The sequence below is a fragment of the Erythrolamprus reginae genome, chromosome 2 (genome assembly GCF_031021105.1).
Source record: "Erythrolamprus reginae isolate rEryReg1 chromosome 2, rEryReg1.hap1, whole genome shotgun sequence".
NCBI lineage: Eukaryota > Metazoa > Chordata > Lepidosauria > Squamata > Dipsadidae > Erythrolamprus > Erythrolamprus reginae.
This window is the reverse complement of record NC_091951.1, coordinates 291927929-291948100: the sequence shown is the minus strand read 5'-3', so window position 1 is coordinate 291948100 and position 20172 is coordinate 291927929. Positions and strand designations below refer to the sequence as shown.

Below are 20172 nucleotides of genomic sequence, written 5' to 3'. Positions count from 1 at the left end.
AAAATTTTATAAGAGGAATTTGAAATTGAAATATAGTATAATGTCACAAACCTAGTGGTTACATATAATACGTGGAAATCACCAGACTGAATTAGAAAACAGAATTTGAAAAATAGAGTAAAAGATGATTTATGGCTATATCATAGTGACAATTCCCCTGCTGCCATGCCCTATAATTGATTGATTATGTATCATCAAGTCAGTGTAAACTATTGCAAACCACACAGGTGTGTGGTCTGTCCCCAACCTGGTCCTTCAGATCTTCTAGTTTTGCATCCTTTGTCACTGTAATTGAATCTATCCAACATGCTGCGAATTGTTCTCTTCTTCTCTTTGTAATTAGAGGCAGAATGTCTCTGAATATTAGATGGTGTAGAACATGACCAAGAAGGTGCTGTTGCCTTAGTGACTTGCTTGATCAAGGCAGGAAGAGAGTGTGAGACTAAATAGCCCTTTGGATTCCTCTAGGTTGGCATTTTTATGTTCATGATCAGCAGTTAGAATTTGCTTTTGGTTGAATTAGTTACTAAAAATATACTCTTCTTCCACATAGTGTTCTAGAAGGAGTAAATATTGGATAGGAAGTTAAATATATATGTTTTAGTGCATAATGATCTGCTGTTATTCTTTAAATTGTAGGTTTTTGTATATGCTAGGTTGTTGTTACTTTTACTTATTATAGTTTGAGCTTTTCACTCACAGCAACTAAAATCTCTGTGCAATATAGTTGGTGTATTTCTTTCCTCTAGATGTAAGCTTTTGACATTTTATTCACGGTGACTTTGAATATTTAAACAGCTACATACTATGCAGAAATACAGTTGGTACAGCTATTCATGTCATGGACATTATGTGAGGATAAGAGCTGTACTTGTTTAACTGTTGATTACATGCCAAAATTCAATGTCAGGAGACATTTGACTAAGTCTGACTTTTAAAAAAGTTGAAACACCAGGTTGTTTTAATGCATGATGTGAAACATGGATGAGTGGGCAAAATATGATAGAAAACTTGGTAGGAAGTGAATCTTGTTGACCGGAATACTTGATGGAAAGCTTTTAAAGCTTGGCCAAAAACCTGTAATGAGAACCCCAATTTAATTTACCGTAGATACTTTTTATAAATAAACTCCATTTTCATATCCATACCTAAAATAGACAAGTAAGCTTCTAAATAAAATATTTTTCCTTTTTATACAAGTTTATTTATTGAAGTTATGTGGGTTTGAACTTATTTCCTTAAACATAATCAGGAATAATATTTAAAAACAAGTATTTACTATTACAGGGATAATTTATTTCAATGTGCACTTTGTAAGAAGATTCTTTTAAAAAGAGTGCTTCCAGTTTATATTAAGAAAGTATTGGGTAATGTGAAATAGCCATCTTGGAACAGATTGTGTATTTATGGCTTAGAGTTTTGAAAATGTAAACTACCTTTCTACCAGGCAGTTAACTTCTTAAGAATTTTTATAAGTTTTATTTCCTCTTTAAAATCAAATTTTACTTGAGGTGCCATTGCCCTATATTTAATTCACCTTTTCAAAACCAAACAACATTAGGAATACAACTCATGCCCCTAAAATACAGGATTTCCAGGCTGGTACCTGAAATATAGGAGTCCTCTCAATTTAGTGCCTTTTTCAATTGCTGCAATTGTATCATTGTGAATTTTCTCTGTGAGCATGGCTAAGAATTCTTGTTTTTGGAGTGGCATTTCACAGATGTTTGGCATAGAGCCTTTAGTGGCTTGCTCATAGTTTCCAGATCATGATTTTATAAAGTGACTGTATTTCCACTTTTTTGTGTGTGAGGAGGGGAAATGGGAACCATATATTTAATTCCTTTTTTCACTCGAAATTTACTAATTACTCTTGCAGGAATAGAACTTGAGACCTGTGTTTTCGTTGCTTTATGGAAGACCGATCAAGGTGGCTGGCTCAATAGACTCATTCATTTCAAAATAAAATAGTTTACCTTCTCTTTTCTAAAAGTGTACTTAACAGATATCAGTTATGCATTCCCTTCTAATGACAATTCAAATTTCCTTATATCCATTATATATTAGGAACTCCTTCAAAAGTTTGGTTATCAAGAATAGAAGTTAAAGTACTGTCCCTTAGTTTTGATGAAAAAGATAGATGATTTGGCAAAACAGCAGGAATCTCTCAGTCAATCAAAATTGATACCAATAAGTTAAATTTGAGTTATCCATTCATTTAAAGAATATCAATTTGTATTTGTACTGATCTATTACATATTTACGTATGTATTTAGGTATGTGTGTACCAAAGGATATAATTCAGTAACAATTGATAAAACGATTTTTTCACATATTGATAGATGGAAGTCATTAAACTCCTCATTAAAATTTGGGAAAAGATGAATGCTCTCAAAATAAGAGATTAATTTATATTCTGGGGAAATTCAAATTTATATACGTGGAACAATATTTTCAGAAAATATATTCTTTGTTTAGAAAAATTTTTCTATACCCTATGATTCCAAGAATATCTTTATAGAAAATATAATTACCAATTAATGTGGGAGGATTTTGGTTTTTCATATATGAATTATATTATACTTGCCACCTAATATTTTACTATTAAATACTGATTTGGGCAACTTTGTAATATACATAGTAATTTTTGTTGGATGGACAAGATCTAACTACTGAAACAGTAATAATTTTGGAAACAATTACATCCATTAGAAAATTATGAAATGTAATGTGTAATTTTTTAAAAAATGGCCCGTTTTCCATGCCAAATTATTCTGAGATTGCCATTGCTTAAGCGATGCAATCATGTAGCATTGCTTTATAACTGCATCATTTAATAATGAAAATTTCGCTCCCAGGTAATCATTGTTAACCAAGGTCTACCTGTATTTCTTAATTATCTGACAATTTTGGAGAAACTTTTTGACTTCAATGAAAACATTACATGAAAATTTTGCTTAGTTTACCCTGTGGTAAACTAGAATTCTACTGTAAAGGATATGGATTATAATACCCCTCTTCCTCCCCTTCTCATTCATAGGTTGTTAAGATGAGAAAAGAGGTGAAGAAAATCAGAGTTTTAACAATTCGGAAACTAACTAGGCATATTGCTAAACTGAAGGGAAAAAAGTAAGCTTTTCTAATACATTTTTTATACTTCTATGATTTTGTATAGACTAAATGGGCTAAATATAATTGTGTCTGATTTCTGACCATGTATAAGCTGCTGTATTGGAAGAAGGCTAATTCAAGGCAAACATGTCCTCATGTTTTGTATGCTTTTAAAATTTAAATTATAGTACCTGAAACCCTATTTTATGATACTGATAGTCATATTTTTCTCCTTCCTATGTGGATGGGTTTTCTTTAATGTAAATGGTTAAATGTAACAGTTCTCAAAGTTGTACCTTGCTTTTTTGTTGTTGAAAAGAATTGGCTATCAGTCAGCCTATGCTGGAAGTAAGAAACGAACAGAGGCATTAATGATATGGACATACCTCACATTTGCTCTGTACTAGTTCAGTATCTATAAATTGATATGGCATTTCAAAGAGCAGAATTATTTCAAAAACGTGAGTGTAATTTTGAATTATATGCCAAAGAATTTCATTGTATGAAGAATTATCAATTTACCAAATATGGAGTACAGTAAAGAAAAGATTGCTATATTTTTGAAAAGACAGTGTAGGATTTTAATTTCGGTTCAGTGAAATTTGTTCACTTACAGTCTCTGATCTGCCTGATCTGCTCTCATGGTCCAACTGAAGGATACAGCATTACTTTATGTGGTCAAAGATTAATGATGTGTTTTAAAATTGGATTCCCTGATTTTTTGTATATATAATAAAGTGTTTCTCTGAATTATGTTTTGAAGGAGATTGGTTTTATGGATTTTGTTCTAACAAAGAGTGGGGTGGTGGGTGGTCTACATGAAAGCATAACTTATAAAAAATTAATAATGGCCGTAAGTGACATTACATGAAATCATGTATTTTTTAAAAATGTTTTAAAAAAAGATTTCTTACCCCTGATTTTACAGTATGAAAATCTTTAAAGAATAGTAGGCTATTAGTAGGCTTACTTTAGAAGAACTCCATTTCCAAACACTTGGAATATATTTCAAAAGAACATGCCTAGCAAGAATCACAATAAATTTAATACATAAAATAACTTCTGCTTCAAAGGGAGACATTATAGTAGAACACAACATCATATGAATATGGTTGTCTTTTGAGAAACACATCTCTAGCAGTTAACTGATCTCATCCAGGTTAAAAAGATTCATACGTTTCCAGTGAAAATAACATTCTATTCAAGCAGATGAGTTCTAAATTGGGACCATGAATATAAAATTAAATTTGGAGATACTTCTGATAATATTGTAAATAAAACTATTGATTGGTCCTTAAAGTCATAGAACCATCTAAAACTTAGCAAAGCAAGTACAATTACATAACTTTTTTTTAAATTAAAGTTTATCTTTATTTATATACATACAATACATAAAATGACACAAAGACATTTAAAAAACAACAACAGTATTTGGACAAATTTGTAGCACATCCTATAGGAAAAATGGTTCCAACTATAGTAACATTTCTATTATAGCTCTATTAAATTATTTATATACACCAGTTTTGAAAAAAATACACATCTTAAATTATTTAAAAAATCTTATACCTTTATATTAACAATAAATTCTATTACCAGGCGATGGCTTTGTCAATTAAATGTTATTCAGTTGTACACTAACCATTCTTCTTTATTTTTAATTTCTAACGTTAACTTATCCATTTTTGCACATGCTATAACCTTTTCTATGATATCTTCCTCCTGAGGAATTGCTTCATTCTTCCAATATTGGGCATATATTAACCTAGCCGCTGTAGTTATGTGAATAGTCAAATATATTTGATGCTTTTCTAGTTTTTGCTGAAATATTCCCAGCAAAAAAACCTTCTGTTTTTTTTTTCTATTTTGATGCCTAAAATTTCTTCCAAACAATTTGTAATTACATTCCAAAAGTACAGTGGTACCTTAAGATACGAACTTAATTGGTGCCGGGGGGAGGTTCGTAAGACGAAAGGTTCATAAGACGAAACATTGTTTCCCATAGGAAACAATGTAAAGTCAATTAATCCGTGCAACCAAAAACCCCCCCGCAGAAAAACGGCTTTCGGCGACTGCTGGGAAGCCGCGCGGCTGTTTTAAAAGGTGACAGCCGGCCTGGGGGGCTTCCCAGCACCCCCCTGAACCCGGGTTCGGGGTTCGGGGGGTGCTGGGAAGCCCCCCAGGCCGGCTGTCACCTTTTAAAAGAGCCGCGCCGCTTCCCAGCTGTCTCCTGAAGCCGAACGCGGAAGTTCGGCTTTGGTGTTTGGCGTTCGGAGACAGCTGGGAACCCAGCGGTCTCCCGAACGCCGAAACCGGAAGGGGCAAGGTGGGGGGGAGAACGGGAGGCTCAGCATTCCGTCAGTCGCAGCGCTGGCTGTCAACTTTTCTTTTTAGCACTGGGGAGGCAAGTCAGCTCCTGCCCAGTGCTAAAAAGAAAAGTTGTCAGCCAGCGCTGCGGCTGACGGAATGCTGAGCTTCCCGTTCTCTCTCCGCCCCCTCGCCCCTTTGCCCCCCTGTGTTCCTAGGAGAAGTGCTGGTGAGGAGCAGAAGGTCTGTCTTGCCTCAATCCCCAGCACTTCTCCTAGGAACACAGGGAGGCGAAGGGGCGAGGGGGGGGAGAGAGAACGGGAGGCTCAGGAAGGGAGCTCGGGAAGGAGCCCACGGTCAGTCGGCTGCGGGCGGGAGGAAGGTGATTGTTCTGCTGCCGCCAGCATGGCCTGGCTGGCAGCGGAAGATGTAACGGAGCCCACGGGGGATTCGCCTTCCTCCCACCCGCAGCCGACTGATCGTGGGCTCCTTCCCGACCTCGGAGAGCTTCCTGGTTTTCGTGAGCTTTCATGCCCAGGAAGCTCTCCGGGGTTGCGAAGGAGTCCACAATCAGTCGGCTGCGGGCGGGAGGAAAGCGAATGCCACGTGGCTTGCCTCGGCTCCCCCCTCGGCTCCCCCTCTTACCAGCCCCGCCGCAGAAGGCTCCATTCTGTTCCCTGCTGGCCCGATTGAGTGGCCGGCGGTCTCCATTCAGGGAACAGAATGGAGCCTTCTGCGGCGGGGCTGGTAAGGGGGGGAGCCGAGGGGGGAGCCGAGCCCAGCCCCGTGGCATTCGCTTTCCTCCCGCCCACAGCTGAGACTGATCGTGGGCTCCTTCGCGACCTCAGAGAGCTTCCTGGTTTTCGTGAGCTTTCATGCCCTGGAAGCTCTCCGAGGTTGCGAAGGAGCCCACGATCAGTCTCGGCTGCGGGCGGGAGGAAAGCGAATGTCACGGGACTGGGCTCGGCTCCCCCCCTTACCAGCCCCGCCGCGGAAGGCTCCATTCTGTTCCCTGCCGGCCCGATTGAGCAGCCGGCGGTCTCCATTCAGGGAACAGAATGGAGCCTTCCGCGGCGGGGCTGGTAAGGGGGGGAGCCGAGGGGGGAGCCGAGCCCAGCCCCGTGGCATTCGCTTTCCTCCCGCCCGCAGCCGACTGATCGTGGGCTCCTTCCCGACCTCGGAGAGCTTCCTGGTTTTCGTGAGCTTTCATGCCCTGGAAGCTCTCCGAGGTTGCGAAGGAGCCCACAATCAGTCTCGGCTGCGGGCGGGAGGAAAGCGAATGTCACGGGGCTGGGCTCGGCTCCCCCCCTTACCAGCCCCGTCGCGGAAGGCTCCATTCTGTTCCCTGCCGGCCCGATTGAGCGGCCGACGGTCTCCATTCAGGGAACAGAATGGAGCCTTCCGCGGAGGGGCTGGTAAGGGGGGGAGCCGAGGGGGGAGCCGAGCCCAGCCCCGTGGCATTCGCTTTCCTCCCGCCAGCCCCTCAAGTTGGATGCACCCTCGCTGGCCCGCTCGGCCGCGCCTCCTCACCCGCCGCCCGCCCAGGATGCAGACCTGCTGCCTCGCCCCACGCCCGCCGATCCTGCGCCTCCTGCTTCCCCCCCAGCCAAAAATACAAAGGCTGTCAGCCGCCGCCCGCGGAGCAATGGGAAACTGAAGCCGCCGGCGGTTTCAGACTCCCTTTGCTCCAAGCTGCCCTGCCTGTCAGACCGTCTTTGTGTTTTTTGCTGGGGGGGGAGAGCAGGAGGACCTTCCTGACTCCCTCCCCCAGCGCCGGACCTCCTGCCCTCTCTCCCAGACAAAACCCCAAAGTGGCCTCCCGAACCCGGAAAGAAGTCCCGCCACCGGCTGTCACCTTTTAAAACAGCCGGGCGGTTTTCCAGCAGCCTCCGAACGCTGAACCCGGAAGTTCAGGTTTGGCGTTCGTAACACGAAAAAAGTTCGTACGAAGAGGCAAATTTTTTCTGAACCCCGGGTTCGTATCACGAGTTGTTCGTAAGACGAGGGGTTCGTATCTTGAGGTACCACTGTATTTTGCTTTTTCACACTTCCACCAAAGATGGTAATAAGAGCCAATTTCTCTTTTACATTTCCAACATGTTGAACATTTTTTGTCAATTCTAGCTAATTGTACGGGGGTTATATGCCATCTATAGTACATTTTGAACCCATTTTCTTTATAAGATGTGGCTAAGGTCATTTTAAAATTTCTTTCCCGTGATTGTTGCCAAATATCAAATTCTATACTGTATCCAAAATTTTGTTCCCATTTCTTCATGTTTGTCTTTATTTTTCCCTTTTCCTTATCCTGAGATAGTAGGTGGCGATATATTTTCTGAATTATTTTTTCCTGAGGTCCTACCAATTATTTGCCCAATATCTTTTCTTTCTCAATTCCTAAATCTCTCTTATCCTTATCATATTTAGATTTGATCTGTAAATATTCCCACCATTCTAATTTAAATCCTTCATTTTCTAGCTCCGCTCTTGTCTTGATATTTCCATCCTTTTTAGCTATGTGTTTATATGTAACTATTTTACCTAGTTTTGTGAGATTCGGGGGGCTATAAGCTTCTAAGGGCGAAAACCAATTCGGGATACATCTATATTCTTGACTTTTGATTTTTTTTCCAAACACTTAATAGCGAGTATCTAATATAATGATTTGTAAAATATTTATTAGTTTTGGATTTTTCTTGCCATAAAAATGAATGCCAACCAGAGTGTAAATCATAGCCTTCCAAATTTAATAATCTAGTGTTATCTAATTGGATCCAATCTTTAATCCACACATTAAGATAGATGCATTATAATATTCTTTCCACGCTGGTATACTAAGGCCGCCTTCTTCTTTTAGCATTTATAAGTATTTAAAGTGAATTCTTGGTTTTTTGTGTTGCCAAATTACATAACTTTAAAACCAACCCAAACATAATAATTAAATATACTGTTATAGACATATTTTCATGTAAAACATGTACAGTATGTATCCACGTTAAATAAATAATGAAATACTTTATTGTCATTGTATGTATATACACAGTATACCCATGCAATGAAATTTTGTATGACGCCAAAGACCAATCTCAACATACATAACAATCCGAAAGAACATGTTCAACCCACCACAATTTCCCACCTGAACCATCTAATATCCACACAACAGACCAAATAGTATTGTCCAGCAATTCACTGATGGTGACCCCCTAGTACAGTGATGGCAAACTTTTTTCCCCTTGGGTGCCGAAAGAGCATGGGCATGCGCTGTTGCGCATGCGTGAGTGCCCACACCTTTAATTCAATGCCTGGGAAGGGCAAAAACAGCTTCCCCCACCCCCAGAGGCTCTCTGGAGGCTGGAAATGGCCTGTTTCCCAACTTCTGGTGGGCCCAGTAGGCTTGTGTTTCACCCTCCCCAGGCTCCAATGGCTCCCTCCCCCCATCCCCCTGAATGCTCTCTGGAAGCCAAAAACACCCTCCCAGAGCCTCTGTGCAAGCCAAAAATCAGCTGGCTGGCACACACATGTACGTTGGAGCTGAGCTAGGGCAACAGCTCGTGTGCCAGCAGATATGGCTCCGCATGCCACCTATGGCACCCAGGCCATAAGTTCGCCATCACTGCCCTAGTACATTGTTAAGTGCAATTATAGCTCTGGGATAAAAATTATTCAGAAAACGTTTGGTTTGCGTTTTAGTTGTTCTGTATCTTCTGCCAGAAGGCAGCAGTCCAAAAAGAACAAGATACTGGTCATTAGGCCTATATAAGAAAGCATCTTTTGGAATAATGCGCTCACACACACACTAGGCCTGACCATATAGCCCATGAGGCACATGTCACACACGAACCAACCTTGTGCAACCCACCATGTTCTTTGATGTAACTAATTCAAACATGCCCAACATTACCATAATCTTGACTGTTGTATCACTTCCGCCCTGTAGAGTACCTCCAGGCCTCACAGACATTGTCAGTTCTATTTCTGCTGCTGTGAAACAGTTGATTGCCATGTCTTTGTGGCCCATAATTATTTTTTAAGGTATCAATCTGGCCATTCCCCCTCTATGAGTTGGGTATACCTGACAAACACTGTCATTTGCATGCTAGTAAAATAAACACTGAGGATAATCCAAAGTAGATTAAAGTCCTGCATGGAAAAAGAAATACTAGGTTTTCAAAACAGCTTTAGAGAAGACAAGAAACACAAGAGGTTTTAACCAATGTATAATGAATAATTGAAAAAGCCAAAGAACAGCAATAAAGAAACCTGACAGGGCATTGATTGTATTGAGGATGTTAGGCTGTTGATGTCAGTCTATCAGGCCTTAGGAATATGGGAATTCTAGAACATCTCATTGTCTTCATGTGAAACCCATCTATATGCCAGGGAGCCCTAATAGACTAGAACAGTGATGGCAAACCTATGGAACAGGTGTCACAGGTGGCATGTGGGGGCCATGTCTGCTGGCACGTGAGCCATTGCCTTAGCTCAGCTCCAACGTGCATGTGTGTACTGGCAAGCGGATTTTTGGCTTGCACAGAGACTTTGGGAAGACGGTTTTGGCTTCCAGAGAGCCTGTGTAAGAATGGGGGACAGTGTTTTTACCCTCCCATAGCTCCAGAGAAGCCTTTGGAGCGTGAGGAGGGTGAAACACGAGCCTACTGGGCCCACCAAAAGTTGGGGAACAGGCCTTTTCCAAGGGCCCCTGAGGGGGTGGGAGAAGCTAATTTCATTCTTCACAGGCATTGAATTATGGGTGTGGGCACTCGCACATGCGCGATAGCGCATGCGCATGCTCTTTTGGCAACTGAGGAAAAAATGGTTCATCATCACTATAATGAAACAGACTGACTCCAGGTTGGTAAAGAAATAAGAACACGCTGCATATTATCCTCTTATTTATTCAACCTATATACTGAATATATATTAAGTAAAGGAAAAACAAAGCATGATATTAAAATTGGAGAAAGAAATATCTGCACTATGCTGATGACACTACTGCAATAGCCAATAATACAGAATCTTCTGCAAGTTCTACTGATAAAAGTTGAAAAACAGAGTTGTAAAACGGGACTAAACTTAAATATAATTATAATAATAAACAACAAACATTAGAATTGACCTTAAAGCTACTAAAGTAATATATCTTCTGAGTTTTAGGATCAATTATCAATAACATAAACAAGCAGTCAAGAAATAAACCACAGATTAGCATTTAGTAGAGTAGCCATGAAGACCTTGGGAAAAATAATGAGATACCAGATGTGTCTTTTCTTGCAGAGATCAGAATTGTGATAGTTTATGGAAGTGATGCATTATAAAAGCAAATATTAGATTGTGAAGAAACAGGATAGAAAGAGTATTGATGGCTTTGAAGTTTGGTATTGGAGAAGACTACTGAGAATGCAATAGACAGCCAAGGAAACAATCAAATGGATTGTTCAACAAATCACCCAAAGTTCTTACTCCAAACGCAAATGATGAAGTGTGAAGTACAGTGGAACCCCGACATAAGAGCTGTTCTACTTAAGAGCAACTCGAGATAAGAGCTGGGAGGGGAGAGATATTTTTGTTCTACTTACAAGCCCAAATTCGAGATACAAGCGCCAAGGAGCTGTCTCCTGAAGCCAAACGCTAACTTCCGCGTTCGGCTTCAGGAGACAGCTGCAAAGTGGCGCACGTGTTTTAAAAGGTTGCAGCCGGCCTGGGGGGCTCGGGGGGGTGCTTGCAGCTTTCTTTCTTGCTCTTTTTCTTTCTCTCTTTTATCTTCCCTTCCTCTATTTCTTCTTTTCTTTCTCCTTCCCACCTTCTTCCCTCCCTCCCTCCCTTCACTCATTCCTCTCTTACTCTCCCCTTTCATAAGTTTCCTTGCTTCCTTCCTCTGTTCCTGTCCCTTCCCTCTTTCCTTCCTTCCCACCCTCCGTCCATTCATTCACCCATTCCTCTCTTGATCGCTTAAAGCCGGTCCCTGGTGCAAAAAGGGTTGGGGACCTCTGTCCTACAGGATTGGGTGGCAGAGAAGTTGAACATATGTAAATTTAAAAGTTTAAGAAAGTTTACAAGTTAAGTGAAAGAAACTTCATTATTCATTTATATGTACATGTACATTTCTTCATTAAAAACATGTCTTTCTGCATAATTTAGACTAACTTTGTGAGTTTTTTGAGGGCTGGAACCAATTAAAATTATTTACATTAATTCCTATGGGGAAAAGTCGTTCGAGATAAGAGCTGCTCGACTTAAGAGCCCAGGTCCGGAACGAATTAAACTCGTATCTCGAGGTACCACTGTATTTTACTTCAAAAAGCTAGGTCTTTTTGAAGTTAGTCATTACAAGAAGACCTGAAGGATCAGATTAGGGACAGATCACTATGGAGGAAAATCTATGTGGCTACTAACAGTTGATAAAGATTTGATCACATATAATCAATGAATTAAATACAGATGATTCTTGTCTTATTATCAGTTGCTTAATGACCATTTCAATTTAAAATACACTTAAAAGTACAGTGATACCTCGTCTTACGAACCCCTCTTCATACAAACTTTGTGATATGAACCCAGTGCTTAAGATTTTTTTGCCTCTTCTTCCGAACTATTTTCACCTTATGAACCCGAGCCACCTCGGCTGGGATGCCCTGCCTCTGGACTTCCGTTTCCAGCCGAAGTGCTGGGATTCCCCTGAGGCTCCCCTCGCTGGGATTCAAAGCAGCAAAAATGAAGGGATTTGGCTGGCAATGGTAATCCGGAGGTGGGGTTTCCCAGCAAGGGGAGCCTCAGGGGAATCCCAGCGCTTCAGCTGGCAACGGAAGTCCAGAGGCGGGGATTCTCAGCGGAGCAAGGCAAAAGGGGTGACTTTTGGGGTGGGGTTGCACGCATTATTTTCTTTTACATTGATTCCTATGGGTAAAATTGCTTTGTCTTACAAACTTTTCATCTTATGAGCCTGGTCACGGAACGAATTAAGTTCGTAAGATAAGGTATCACTGTACTTAGGATCCATCCTTGAAATTAAAACTACCGTGCCCTCCTGTGCCGTCATGTAATTACATTTCAGGCTCTTGGCAACCATCTCACATTTATGATCATAATAGTAGAAAATGCCCATTGAATATGCTGAATTTGCTTAATGCCTGCAGTGGCTTGATTTATAACCATAAAATGTAAAATTGAGCCATATCACATAGTGACTGGTTTAACAATCTCCGTGACTTTTAATGACCCAAATTCTGGACTCAATTGTCATAGTAAGTCAAGAACTACCTGTATTGCTATGCACAGTGTATAACATCAAGCATTCTTATAGTTTAAACGTAACTTATTTTATTGCCTGTAAAATAATATGTTAATCGATAGATGATAAGAGTTTTGGAAACCAATTACATGGCTTTTCAGAGCACTACTCCACATGACAAAGGTTGCAGCTTTCTCATATCTTCAAAGATAATGCAAAGCATTTCCCTAAATGATTTAAGAAAGGTGGGTGGCATAGAGGATAAATGTTTGTGATAGCATACGATAGTTACACACATTAATACAGTATTAAGTACATGCCTTTTTTTTTCAGGGGTACCGAAGATGAAGTGTTGAAAAACCAAAGACGTGCGCAGAGATTACTAGAAGAAATTCATGCCATGAAGGTAGTGCCAGGCCTATTGTAAACAGCTCAAATTGCATGCAATTTAAATTCTACATATACTTTTGAAACGTTTGGTTTTCAAAGCTTTTTCATTTAAGTGAGTTTGTGGTTTTAGCTCTTGTATATTGCCAGAATTGTCTATTTATGTCTGAGAAAGGACCAGACTGTAAATTTGATGAGACACTACTGTAAATTTGTGTTCATTGTTTATTGGTATAATTGTCAAGGTGATACTCGCGTTTGATTTTAAGTGTTTCAAAATTACATTTTTTTCCAACGTTACTATGAATCTCCATTTTTGAGGTAAACGGTTTTGTGAAGTGTGGCTGCTGCTTAAAAGCATGGATGGCCATTACAGTGGCTGACATCATAGTTCTTAGTCTGTTTTTTGCCAACTCCTTACATTTTTGTGTGGTGGTGTCACTGCTCTAATGCACAAAACAGCAACTGACATAGTGGATTGAAACCATAGCATTTTTTTTCTTCTAAGCTAAGGCATTCATTAGTTTCTACAAGTCTTTTATTTCTCTTACACAGACATGATGGGCCATTAAGAGTCTGGCAAACTTTCAGCAAACATTTTTATAGCAGTGAGCTGTTAATTATACAATGTATTTGTATCATAACTCAAAATATAAGAATAATCTTTGAGGTTTACCCTTATGATTAAACTGCAGTAAAGGTTCTTTTTCCCTATTAATGAATGCTTAATTTTGTGTCATAATTAGATCAGCAATGTTAATTTAGCTTTCCATACTAATCCTTGCAAATATTTCAAACTGAAAAATTTTAACTGGATTAATTAATAATAGATTAAAATAATCTCTTCAAGTTTGTAGCCTATAGAATTTGTTAAAATGTTATGGAATAGCCATCAAAACAATACATATTGAGGAAATTGTATACTTAACATGCTTGAAATTTCCTTTTTATATAATTTTATATAATGATCATTCTCCCCAATACACTGGAAGGGCCCTTGGATCCTGCAAGCATACAGTCCATGCTTGCCGAAGCCACTAGGCAAGACATTGCAGCAGGACGCAAGCAATTCAGCAGAGCAGCCTCTGTGGTCTCCAAAGTGGCCCATCCACAAGAACGTGTCTCAGATATGCTGGTCATGGGGGTTCAGTATCTGCTCCTGAAACAGTACTCACTCGAGTGCTCAACTGGTACTCAGTCTGACATTTCAGATGAGGACGGTCACTTGGACTTAGATCTTTCTGATGACGAGGGTATCTCGTCCAACCCTCCAGTCCCATGAGACCTTTATCAACCAACCCTCTTTAAGTCTCTGTTATATAAGGCAAAAAACATGGTTAATCTTGGGACAGCTCCCTCAGTGTCGACAGACCCTCCAAAGGGCCATAACAACCTGCTCTTTGCAGAGCCCACCTCAGAGACTGAAGTTCTTTCTTCCCCACAAATTTTTGAGGATGCTATTCACCAGCCGCCGACAGGAGATTCTTCAATGTGGGGTTGGATTTGGCGCTGTCCCTTCAGACTCCAGTGATGGCACGCCCACTTCGCCACTCCAGAGAATGCTCAACTGCTGAGGTTCTTTACAAAATTCAAGACCCAGGATGCAGAGGTGACTGATTTCCTCTACTGCAACTGGCCAGCCCGCCTCCTATATGCCTCCCTCCCTCCCCGCCCACTGCCTCTCCTCCCAAGAGTCATAAGAAAGATTCTGGAGGAGAGGGCAGAGGTCCTGCTCCTTGTGCCGCTCTTGCCCAGTTGAAGTTGCTGTTTGTGGAGGATTCCACAGACCAAGTCATCACTCAGCTAGGGGGCATTGGTCCATCCAGAACCCCGTGGTATCAATTGACCAACTAGTGCTTGAGCAGTGTGCTCTGAAGTATCACAATCTTTCCTCCAGTGTTATCAGGACCATCCAGGCCTCTAGGAGGCCTTTCACCAAGCATATTTATGCTGCCATATGGAAGGCATTTTGCAGCTGGGGCTCTCAGGTGGGATGCTCCCCTGTATAATTATCAATACCGAAGCTCCTAGACTTTCTGCAAGAAGGGCTGGACAAAAGGCTTTCACCAAACACCATCAGGAGGTAGAGACAGCTCTGTGCTATCTTGTGGCTTGCTGGAGTCCCTATCTCACCATACACTGTTTATACAGGGGGCTACCAACCTATGTGCCCCTGTTGTTCACAGGTATCTCATTTGCGACCTGTCATAGGTTCTAATGTCTCTGACAGGGGCCCCCTACAAGTCTTTGCGATCAGCTTCTTTCCACCACCTTACCTATAAGGTGACATTCCTAGTGATAATCACCTCCATCAGGAAGATTTCTGAGATTGCAGTCCTGTCAGTTAGGAAGGATCTCTGCATTTTCCACTCATACAGAGTTGTTATATGCCTGCACCCTTCCTTTATACCAAAAATAAACTAGTGGTTCCATAGGGTTCAGGAGATCATCCTCCCCAATTTTTCCCCCGACCCTTCCCACTCCCTAGAATGGAAATGGCACAATCTTGATGTACGGAGAGCTCTTCGAATCTATGTTAGGAGAATGCCGATACTGAGGAGGACTGAGACCCTTTTTGTCTCCTTTTAACCAACCTCCTTGGGGTCACAAAGTGACTCCATCCACTGTTGGCAGGTGACTATGAGGCACCATAGCTAAGGCGTATGATCTACAATCCTTGCCATGACCTCACACATTCGACGCAAGTGCAGCAACAACGACAACAATAACAACAACAATAATAATAATAATAATAATAATAATAATAATTTATTGGATTTATATGCCACCCCTCTCTGTAGACTCGAGGTGACTAACAACAATGATAAAAACAACATGTGACAATCCAATAATAAAACAACTAAAAACCCTTATTTATAAAACGAAACATACACACAAACATACCATGCATAACTTGTAGTGGCCTATGGGGAAGGAATATCTCAACTCCCCCATGCGTGGCGGTATGAGCCTTGAGTAGTTTACGAAAGACAGGGAGGGTGGGGGCAATTCTAATCTCCGGGGGGAGTTGGTTCCAGAAGGCTGGGGCCGTCACAGAGAAGGCTCTTCCCCTGCGACCCACCAAACAACATTGTTTAGTCAACGAGACCCGGAGAAGGCCAACTCTGTGGGACCTTATAGGTCGCTGGGATTCGTGCGGTAGCAGGCAGTTCTGGAGGTAATCTGGTCCAATGCCATGTAGGGCTTTAAAGGTCATGACCAACACTTTGAATTGTGACCGGAAACTGATCGGCAGCCAATGCAAGCCACGAAGTGTTGAAGAAACATGGGCGAATCTTGGAAGCCCCACGATGGTCTTGTGGCTGCGTTCTGCACGATCTGAAGTTTCCGAACACTTTTCAAAGGTAGCCCCATGTAGAGAGAATGAAGGCCTAGTCAACACAAGTTTCAATCAAGGAAATTGCAGAATGGCCACTTGTTCTTCACCATCACCTTTCATATGCCATTACAAGATGAATGTTTTCACCTTGATAGAGGTAGCTTCTGGTCGCCGGGTTCTAAAAAGAGTCCATACACAGAGAGAGACCATGGATCAGAGCTAGCCCTCCCATAGGACAGACAGCTTTGGTATGTCCCATTCCTGGATGCTAGGTCTACCCACTATAGAGAAGGGGCATTGATATTACCTGATACAATCCTTCTCATAACGTGAAGATAGCATCCAGCTACATCCAAAATCTGTCACACTCCAGGAAATCGATGTTCAGCGAGTCTGTCTATCAATCTTTGCCAAAGCTGACATTCTAGCGAGAGAGGCAGAGCTTTGCAACTTTGACAGACTCAGGCTTACAGGCTGAACAGACAAGGTCAACCCATTCCTGGATGCTATCTTCACCCTATGAGAAGGAGTCTATCAGGTAAACCCAACACCCCATTTCTAATGTTATTTAAATTAGACAGTGTCATTCAAAATCATGAGTACATACCAAAAAATGATGTCAGTTGCAAGTAGCATGGAATATGAAGAGCTATTGAGTAAGTACTACTTTATTTAAAGTGCATCGATAAATATCTAGCCTTTTGAATATTTGTTACCCCCAGTTTGCCATTCGAAAGACGTAGTTTATATTTGACTATATCAGATTTGTTCTTAAAAATGCATTGCAACAAAGTGAGTTGGTTTGAAAGATCCCTTCCCCTTTATGTTTTTATTAAGGAAGAATAATTACCATTAGTAAGATTTTTTTATAAAATATTCAGCATTACTTATTTAAAATCTAGAAATGCCCTTTTGTGACAAAAGACATGGTATAATATGAGCTAAGTGGAAAAGGAAAATTGGGTTAATTGTTTGCAGGAGTTTTTGAAGCTATTGGAACAGAAAAGTGTTTATAGTTTCTTCAGGCTTTATTTCATCAGAACTGTATGAGGCATTTATATTAAAATACCAGGAACAAAGAACATTATGAACCGTGCTAGAAAATAGTTTTAATAGAATCTGCTGTTAAATGTTCTCAGTTAGACTTCATAGATAATCATTTAAACTATTTCAGAGTATATTCATAAGATAAAATATAACATTTAACACTAGAATATGATAAAAAAAACTAAAAAGTATTTGTTAAGTACTATTTAAAAAATGTAAACTAATTATTTTTTCTATGAACTCATCCCCCTTGGAAATAAATATTCTTTATTTTTAACTGAAATTAAGGAATTTTGCACTATTGATATTAATGGTACGTAAAAGTTTAAAAGTAACATTTAGAATCACTGTTTTCAGCTAGAATTAGATTAAGTGAATACTACAAACTTGCAGGTACATTATTTTTTAAAATCTATTAATCAAGTTCAACCTCTAGTAACTACCTTATGAAATTTATAAATATATTTGACTTTACCTTCTTCTGGTTATTTACAGTATTTAGATAAGCAAAAGTTCTGCAAATAGTTCAGTTCGACCACCCCAAATAATGAATACAGTGGTACCTCGGTTCTCGACCACAATTCATTCCAGAAGTGTGGTCGAGAACCGATTTGGTTGAGTACCGAATTAATTTATCCCATAGGAAATAATGGAAATGGATTTAATTAGTTCCCAGCCCCTGTTGATTCGGTGGAGCGGCGGCAACTGCTGAGATGGCATTTCGGATAACATTTCGGATAACAAACAAATTTTTCTGTGGCTGTTCGGTATCCGAATTTTTGTTCAGATACCAAAGCAAATTTTTGCCAAAAATTTTGTTCGGTATCCAAAATGTATAAGAACCAAAGCGTTCGATAACCGAGGTACCACTGTATTTAAGAGAGTAGATAATTGTGAGCAATTAATTTCTTATTTTGGAAACAAACAGTGTTTTATATTTAAGGGTGGATGATCTTCCGTGACATACAAATATAGACATGCACTTATAAAAATATTTGTGATGTACAAAAATGTATGATTAGAAGTACTAGGCCCTCCATGGTCTTTCCCACGCTGAGATACCTCGTGTATTAACAAGAAGTGATCACGTTCAAATTATGTGATTCACGCTTACAAATCCTCAGGTTAAGAATGTAATTGGCATGCTCCATTACATTTGTAACTCAAGGATTACCTGTATAAGGAAAATAACTATGGCTGGAACATCCAAACCTTATGGAATTCTAAGAATGAGCCAGGAAGATTGTGGAACAAAAATGCAAATATAATTGAGAAGCACTGTAATCTTGCTGTATATTTCCTGGAGTTCTATACTCTATATATTTGTCAGCAACACTTTTAGCCAAAAATACTGGTTATTTTTTTTAATATCCTGTTCATGTTAACCACTATTAGACACAAGGCACATATGATCATAGCCGCAAGCTGATACACACACAAATATACCATCTTTCAAGAAAGATAAGACCCTGTCTTACATTTTTTGAACCCCAAAACAAGCATTTGGCCTTATTTTCAGGCGGATCTTATTATTTTGGGGGTGCGTGGAGCAAGATGGGGCTCCTCTTACCATCTTACCTGATTTCCAGCTTTATCTCCCTAACCTTAACTAGAGGAAATTGTATTTTTAGAGAAGGGCTTATTTTTCAGGAGAGGGCTTATTTTTGGAGGAGGCCTTATTTTGGGAAAAAAACACTGTGTGTGTAGTTAGTTAGTTAGTTAGTTAGTTAGTTAGTTAGTTAGATAGATAGATAGATAGATAGATAGATAGATAGATAGATAGATAGATAGATAGATAGATAGATAGATAGATTAAACATGCCTGGGATAAACATATATCCATCCTAAGATAAAATACAGAAAATAGTATAAGGGCAGACTAGATGGACCAGGAGGTCTTTTTCTGCCGTCAGATTTCTATGTTTCTATGTTTCTAGATAGATAGATAGACAGCTCAGTAAAGTACAAAATAGAATTATAGCTTCAACTTTACCAACTTAATAATTAGTAGCCTTTTTTATATCAGCAAATTAATCAACAAAACCCAAAGTCAAGATATCATCTTTTTCTGTTTCAATCACAAATTCCAGAAAAAGTTTCCAGATAGAAAGAAAGCTGAACATATTCTTTCACTAATTAAAATAGTCAATTTTGCCATCTTTCCTAGTTCCATCACTTTTTCCATCCATTCTTCTGTTGTGGTAATAGACGCATCTTTCCATTTCTGCGCTTAACATATACAATAACAAAGCTCCAAATCTTTTTTCCAGTCCATCACCCAATAATACCGAAAGAAAAACTTCAGTTTTCAGTTTTTTAATCATTTTAAGACTCTTCTGCATTATAACAGATCTGGCTCCAATATTTATTTGCCTTATTAAGACTTGATATTTATTTTAAAGTTATCTACTAATTTTAGTTTTACCACAACAGATTTCAGTTGGTTTTTTTTCTTTTATCCTTAAACATGTTTAACTGTAGCATCCACTTCTCTTTTCTTATTTATATTTTAAAAGGTTTTATCTCCTGAACATTGGTTAGCTTTAAGTTTCTAGAAGTCAATCATATTTAGGCTGTCGGGTGTGGAAATTAAAGGAATAAATTAAAAGTAGTAAATACAGTTTATCAAATCTTCCTGTCTTTTGAAGGAAGATACTCCAACTCATGCCTGCCTGATCTGAAGATCTTTTTTTCCCAAATATTGAGTGACTGCCCTGCTGGATGAACTTTTTTTCCCTTTCTTCCAGTA

At 39.8% G+C, this 20172-nt stretch overlaps 1 protein-coding gene across 1 annotated transcript in view; it reads left to right on the top strand.

Annotated features, from left to right (window-relative positions):
* SRFBP1 (serum response factor binding protein 1) overlaps positions 1 to 20172 on the top strand; it is a 52751-nt gene that overhangs the window by 13366 nt on the left and 19213 nt on the right. Inside the window, exons 2-3 of the mRNA XM_070742867.1 lie at positions 3041 to 3129; positions 12983 to 13055. Coding sequence (XP_070598968.1) covers positions 3041 to 3129; positions 12983 to 13055 — 162 coding nt within the window. The remainder of the gene's footprint in view (positions 1 to 3040; positions 3130 to 12982; positions 13056 to 20172) is intronic.